The sequence below is a fragment of the Phyllostomus discolor genome, chromosome X (assembly GCF_004126475.2).
Source record: "Phyllostomus discolor isolate MPI-MPIP mPhyDis1 chromosome X, mPhyDis1.pri.v3, whole genome shotgun sequence".
NCBI lineage: Eukaryota > Metazoa > Chordata > Mammalia > Chiroptera > Phyllostomidae > Phyllostomus > Phyllostomus discolor.
The window spans coordinates 22,522,282-22,529,484 of NC_050198.1; the positions used below are offsets into that span (position 1 = coordinate 22,522,282).

At 40.3% G+C, this 7,203-nt stretch overlaps 1 protein-coding gene across 6 annotated transcripts in view; it reads right to left on the reverse strand.

Annotated features, from left to right (window-relative positions):
• RPGR (retinitis pigmentosa GTPase regulator) overlaps positions 1 to 3,980 on the reverse strand; it is a 50,162-nt gene extending 46,182 nt beyond the window's left edge. For 3 of the 6 annotated variants that reach the window (XM_036016855.1, XM_036016857.1, XM_036016854.1), the window contains exons 1-4: positions 3,751 to 3,979; positions 1,777 to 1,902; positions 1,253 to 1,345; positions 88 to 150 (exon numbers count right to left, since the gene is read on the reverse strand). In XM_036016855.1, the coding sequence (XP_035872748.1) occupies positions 88 to 150; positions 1,253 to 1,345; positions 1,777 to 1,902; positions 3,751 to 3,913 (445 nt within the window). In that variant the 5' untranslated portion in view covers positions 3,914 to 3,979. Of the gene's footprint in view, positions 1 to 87; positions 151 to 1,252; positions 1,346 to 1,776; positions 1,903 to 3,750 lie in introns of all 6 variants that reach the window. The other 3 variants (XM_036016859.1, XM_036016858.1, XM_036016860.1) reach the window with 2 other exon arrangements.
• Positions 3,981 to 7,203: the final 3,223 nt, after the last annotated feature.

Here is a 7,203-nt window from a genome sequence, read left to right on the forward strand (position 1 = left end):
GTCACTTCTATTAATTTTACAAAGTCACAAATGTACTGGAACAAGACCTCAAACTGGGCAGGAAGTCATACAAATTGAATGCCATACCTGTTGAAACTAGAGTATGGTTCCGTCCACAGGCAGCAAGTTTCACCTTTTCAGGTTTTAAAGCTAAAAATACAACAATTAATATATGAAGTGGTTATAAAAATGATAAATAATATAAGTCAAATGGTAAATAAGTGGTAGAGCTGAGATTTAAACCCAAGTCTATCTGACTGTAAAGTCAACTAAACCAAAAGTTTTCAGAACTAGTTGTACATCAAAATAACCAGGAAAGCCCTGACTGGGGTGTGGCTCAGTTAGTTGGGTGTCCTCCAGCAAAGCAAAGGGTGGCAGGTTCAATTCCCAGTCAGGAGACATGCCTGAGTTGTGGGTTTGGTTCTCGATCGGGGTGCATATGAGAGGCGACCAATCAATTTTTCTCTCTCACATCGATATTTCTCTCCTCTTTCTTCCTCCCTTCCCCTCTCTCTAAAAATAAATAAAATCTTTAAAATGTAACCAGGAGAGTTCTGAGAAAAATATACATAGCTTAGCCCTACCACTGGAGACTCTGAATCAGTAGGTCTGAGTTATGACCTAGGCTTCTATATATTATTAAAAACTCCATAGGTAAGTAATACGTGCAGAGAGCCACTGCATTCTGTCATGCTGCCTCCAGTACCAACCCAATCTTTCTCCTAATCTGTGATCACCATCATCAATTTTACCTTTTACCCCACTCAATGAAACACTGTAAGTCCAATATTCATAGGCATATACCTTTGTTAAAGTTCTTCATTAGTTCATTTACACATTTAAAAAAACCTTTATAGAACATATCCTAAGTGCTTGCATAACTGGCTGCAAAGGTCACTAAGACAGAGCCCAAAATTCTAACATATTTTCGCTCTCTGTATATAGAATAGTAATATTTAAGTAGATTTACAAACAGTGAGAGAAAAGAATGTTCAAGTGCAATATAGCAGAATTATTACTTTTGTAGCATCCGGGTTTAAAATCAATGTGACTTTTAGATCCTAATGTGTAATAGTAGTTCTAAATATCATAAAAATAATGTTAAATGCCAATAAATCTCAAGAAAATATCAGAAAATAAAGAACTAAAGGCTGTATTATTTATAATATCATATTAAAGAACGACACAATCAATATGAAACTATTTTAGTTTGTTAAGTATTTAAACTGATAAAGGAGAAAAGATCCCAAACCTTTGACACATGTTGGTTTGCAAACTGCTGACTTTGATCCGAATCCTAACTGGCCCCAGTTGTTACTGCCAAACATGTAAAGTTTATTATTTCCTGGTGGAAAAGAAAAAGAAATAAATTGAAACATTTTCAATATAAAGTAATATGAGATGAAGTTATTATAAATTAATAAAAATGATACATTTAAGGTGTCATTGTTTTCCATGTTGAAACAGGTTACCTCATCCATATACCTACAGCCAGACTCTGTTAGGTGTAAGAGAGTTTCTAAGAATATACAGTAATAATTTTTTTATTGTATAGATCTATTAAAATAGATTTATTCTAAGAAAGTTGTGTGTATTGAAAATCATATTTAAATACACTAAGGAAAACTTGAAATTTAAGACTTGAATCAATTTGTCAAAAATTCTCTGGCAAAATAAAAAAAACAAGACCACCTTGATTATTTTCACTTTTTCTAGGTTATTTTCAATATGTTTAAAACACAGTACATCTATAATATTTAAGACTTTAATACTAACCTGTAATAACAGCAGTATGTTCATCTCCACATGCAAGATATATAGGTATATCATTTTTAAACCAGAATTTGCTGGGCATATTTTCAGCAAATTTAGATTTTCCAAATGTAAACACAGCACCCGAATCTGCAAATATATGATAGTTTTTAATTTACAGCTTTTACTATATTGCCTGGTACCATTTTCTCAGTAATTTATTAATATTCCTTGTCTCATGATAGCTTTGCCTCTGCTAGGAAACTGTTTATACCCTCCTTCCTCTCTATTAATTCAGTCTTCTTACTCCTCAGACCTCATTCTAATTTTATATATGAACTCTGATAAATTATGTATTATTAATTTACTGGTATAAAGTAAGACATATACTATCACAAGGAGGGCAGTCTTCAATTGCAAATAGTCCTGCTGTCACCAGGCGGACCTACTCATTCTGGTTACCACCTCATGATCTAGCCCCTTACTGAGCGTTTTCTCCACACACAGAAACAGGATAGTATTGAGTTTCATCAGTAACATCACCAGGATGTAGGATCTTTGACCCAGTACCATTTTGGAGGCCAAAACCCCCTACCAGTCACCAATAATCATTTAATACAAGTGCACACCCAAATAGGAGGCCAGATCCAGCCTTTAAGGAAATCTCAGAGCATGATCACACATAACAAAACTAATGGGTACCAGGAAGGAAAACATAGTGAACATAAGTATTAATAATAAATATTAATGCATGAGACTAGGCACATGGAAAACCTTTTGAGAACAATTGTGACGCATCTAATTTCTAACTGATAATTGAGATGTGGTAGGCCAGGTAGGCCTAAAATAGGCTCTGAGTTTCCCTAGAATGAATAATTTTAACTGCTTTTTCCTGCCCTGGCTCCCTAGGAAAATGTTCCCTGATACCCTCAACCCAAGTCAGGGTTTGGTGTCTCTGCTCTGGTGCCCTGGCCACCTATTGCCAAACTGTATGAGCATTGTCATTTTGTTTCTCTTGTATCCCTCACTAAGCTGTGAACCCCTGTCCAAGAGGACAGGAATCTATGGTAGAATCAAGAGCGTCATAGAAAATTAGTACTTATTTCAGTGAATGCACGATTCTGCTCTAACCCAGTATTTTTGTTCCAACTGTTAGTCGTGACTGATTAGTGGATCACAAAATCAATTTAGTGGGTCACAATGAGCATTTTTAAAGAAATGTATTATAGAAAATATCTGAGTACATCCCAAGTGGTTAGAGTAAGTACTGCTTCATGAAACCTCTATTTCTGGTACGCAGTATTATGACGTCACAACATGAAGTGTATTTTGAGACTTAAAAAAAGTCTTTTAAAAAAACCTCACTAATGGCTCCTTCTTCAACTCTGTTCTCTAAGTCGTTTTCACCATCCTCTTTTACCTCGTGTCCCCTAATCACCCATCCTTTAAGGTATTCAATACATAACTGGATCCTGGAGACTTAGAAGGAATCTGGGGAAGCTTACAGGGAGGTAAAAACTGCCTCCAACTTCAAGAAACTCATATAAATCTTATTTTAAAAGAACAAAAAAGACTTGAGTGGCTCAACTGGTTGGAGCCTCGTCCGTATAGCAAAAGGGCTCGCTTCCCGGTCCGGGCAGTACGGGAGGCAACCCCTGATGTTTCTTTCTTTCTCTCACTTCGATGTTTCTTTCTTTCCTCCCACCCTCCTCTCTCTCTCAAATCAATAAACATATCCTCGGGTGGAGAGAGGACTAAAAACAAGAACAAAAAAGACAGACACCCTCCCCCTCTGACGTCGTTCCCCCTCAGGTCCCTCCCTGCCTTTCCTCGCTCCTTAGTCTTTACCAGGGGTGCGCTTACAGCTCTGGCCCTAGTCAGGTGTCCGCGGCCGGGGACAAGCCGCTAATGGGGCCGGCCTGGAGGCGGGGCCTAGCCACTCGCCCTCCCGCGGACCCTCCCTCTGGGCCCGCTGCCACTACTGCGGGCGCGACTCACCGGGCACTTCCTCTTCAGGTTCCCCCATACCGAGGGCAATACGGGGAATCTGCGCCTGGGCCGAGAAGACAGCGGGGTCGATTCGGTTGCGCCTAAAGTAGCCGTTCGGCCACCAAGCAGGCCGTGAAAGCCCCTCGGGCCTCCATAGCGACACTGTGCGCATCTGAGGCGACCGAGTTCCCGGAAGTCAACAAACAGCAACCTAGGGCAACCAAGGTGGAGCGTCGCGTGGCGGGGCGGGGAGAGAGTGGAGCCGAGGGGAGGAGCTGCCTAGCGGCGGGTACGGCGCAGGCGCAAACGCAGCAGCCTGTTGCAGGAGCTCGCGCACCCTCTGGTGGCCCAGAGGGGAAAGGCGGCTGGGCCGCCGATGGGGCGCAGGCGCAGATGCAGCGGGGTGTCGAAGGAGCCTGCGCACCTACTGGTGGCCCAGAGGGGTGGAGTGGACGTGCCACGCCATTGTGCACTGGAGTACTGAAGCCTAACTCTGGTGGGCATTTAGGCCCCGCAGGGACACTGTCCGGAAAGTGACAAACGTCACAAATATCACATGCTCTCACTCAAGCTCTGTGACATAGGCAAACGTCCACGCAGAACTGTAACACCAGTAATGGCGACCATTCATAACTAAATGAGATAGGCGCTTTGTTAAACGTCCTAATCGCATTTGTATCCCCAGCATCTAAACCAAAACCTGGCATATACTAGATGTTCATTAAACCTTTACTAAATGAGCCAGCCCTATTACAGCCCTGTATTGTGGTTAATGTTACCCTCATTTAAGGATGTTGAGACTATACAATGGGAGAGCTCGGCCAGTTTAGCCAGTCCAGCCTGTATGCTAAATGACCCCATGGTATCCTCCCAACAGGAGAAGGCTGAGATGAGCAATCTGTGACAAGAACAGGTTCAAAGAGAATTCACCACAGCAGAACATCATTGCTCTAGAATGTGGCTAGAGAGGTTATATTTTTCTTCAGTCAAACCTTAGTTTTCTGTACATCAACACTGGGCCATCATAAAACTGACAAAAAGCCATCTTCCAAGATGAGTAGATTTATGTACATGTGGTAGTTGTGGGCATAGGCTTTAGAATCAAATTTGGATTCAAGGATCCCTGAATTCCTTTGTATAAGGAAGTGTGTTACTGACATTTTAAAGGGTGTTTGCATTAAAATTGGGAGGGGAGATTAGACTATCCAGTATACAAATAATCACTTAAAAAGCAAAGTGGGAATTACTATGAAAGTGTTTAACAAGGAGCATTGACCTAGCATGAGGGGTTAAGGATACCTTATCTGAAGAAAGGACTTTAAATGTAAGAACGGAAGAAGAAGCTGGAAGTGTGAGAGAGCTCTAGGCAGAGAGTAAACCTATAAACTGCTTGCAAGGCTCATAAGGAGCTTGGCACTTCCCAGGATCTAAAATAGGTGACACTGGCTTCTGGAAAGGTGGCAGGGTCTTGAGATTCTTAAGAAGCTGAGATTTTATCCTAAGGACAATGGCAAGCCATTGAGGGCTTTCAAGCAGTGAATTGATAAGATTGGTTATGTGTATTCCTGGAATCTTTCTGCCTGGCTGATTTGTAGAGAAAATGGGAAGACATTGAGGGCTTTCAAGCAGTGGATTGATATGATCAGTTATATGTATTCCTGGAATTATTCTTCCCAGCTGCTTTGTGGAGAATAAAATGCAGCAGGGAGGAGGGTTCAGAGGCTATTGCAGAAATTCAGGTAAGCAGTCACACTGGATTGGAATATGGGGCATTGGCACCAGAGAGAAGCAGGCAAATTTTAAAATATTTATAGGACATAGATTCAACAGGAGATGTTTGTTGTCTGACTATTAACTCCTAGGCAGGGCATAACTACCAAACAGCTCTTAGTGCAACAGCAAAGAACGGACCTGCAAAGAATTGGATATTCCTTTTTAAAAATCACCATTATAATTGCTATGGGAAACTCAGAATTTTTAAAGACTTACTTTAGTTATAATGTGCTTTAATTTTTTTTTAATTTCATGATAAAGTTAAGCACGTTTTATACTGAGCACTTGAGGAGGTAATGATGCAGCTTCACTCCACTCCCTGGTTTCTAAGATAAGCAGATTGAAGTGAGGTGGTGCCATTTACTGAGATGGGAAACACTGAGGAAGATAGTACGAGAGGTTGTAGTTAGGTGGGTCAGGCAGGGAGAACATGACAATTCATGACATCAAAGTGGAGGTACTGAGCTGAACAGGCAATTGAGCATAAGCTCTAGATGGAGGCACATTTTTGGCAGTTGCCTGAATCTAGGTGGTGATAGCAACCTTGGAAAAGACTACTAGGTGAATGACTGCAAAGTGACTACAGATTGAGAAGAAAAGGGAGATTAGGATGTGATGTGACAAAGGCCCACATTTAATGGCTCAGCAACAGATACTGAAGCTGAAAAAGAGATAGATTGACCAGAGAGGGACAATCTACAGAATAGGGTTTCTACAAGGTGACTGTGGTCAGTTGTATTCATGCGATGCTGAGATATCAAGTAAGGTAGAAACTAAATGGCCACTGAATCTAGGAATGCAGAGATCATTAGTGGTAATGAAAAATTCTGTTTAGTAGAGTGCTGGAGGAGGAAACAATATTGGAGTAGTCAGTGGGAGAAGCTAAGAGAAAGAAATGAGGGTGAACGTTTTAGAGACAGGAAATGGAGATGGTTTACCAGGTTTACCAGAGAAGTATACAGTGATGGTAAACCATCACTGTATACTTCTCTATTTGGAATCAGTTAAACAGGTGTGTCTCATGCTTACGGAGTCCCATAAGCATCCAAATTTACAAATCAGATTCTAATGGCTTTTTGGATTTCTGAATTTTTGTAGTACAGATCCAAGATATATGAACTAGGAATACATACATCCCAAGCCAGGGATTTTTATTTTAAAAGAATACTTTTTACCAGCCTATGGCCTGCTTTCTTCAAATTTTGAAGAAAAAAGGCAAGAAAATAATGAAAAGAATCCAACAAAAAAAATCAACAAACAAAAATAAGGAGTCTGTACCCCCAAAAATCAAAAATTTCAACATTGAAAAGACAACTCCACTATTAAAAGTGAAAGTCAAACAATAAAATTTATTTATTTGTTTTGCCTATTAGATTGGCAATGACTAAAAAACTACCCAGTCTAGTTAGCAGGAGACATAAGCACATTTATTCACAGTTTGTGGGAATTTTAAAAGGCATGCACTTTTAAAAAGGCAAATTGGCAATACAAATTATATATATATATATATATATATATATATATATATATATAATATGGAAAAACCATCCAGGTTTCAAGTGTACAACTCAACAAAACATCATCTGCACACTTCAGTGGGTGCCCATTACCCAAGGCAAAGTCTCTTTCAGTCTCCATTTATCCCCCTTTGCCCACCTCCTCCTCCCCCATCTCCATCTCCATTTCCTT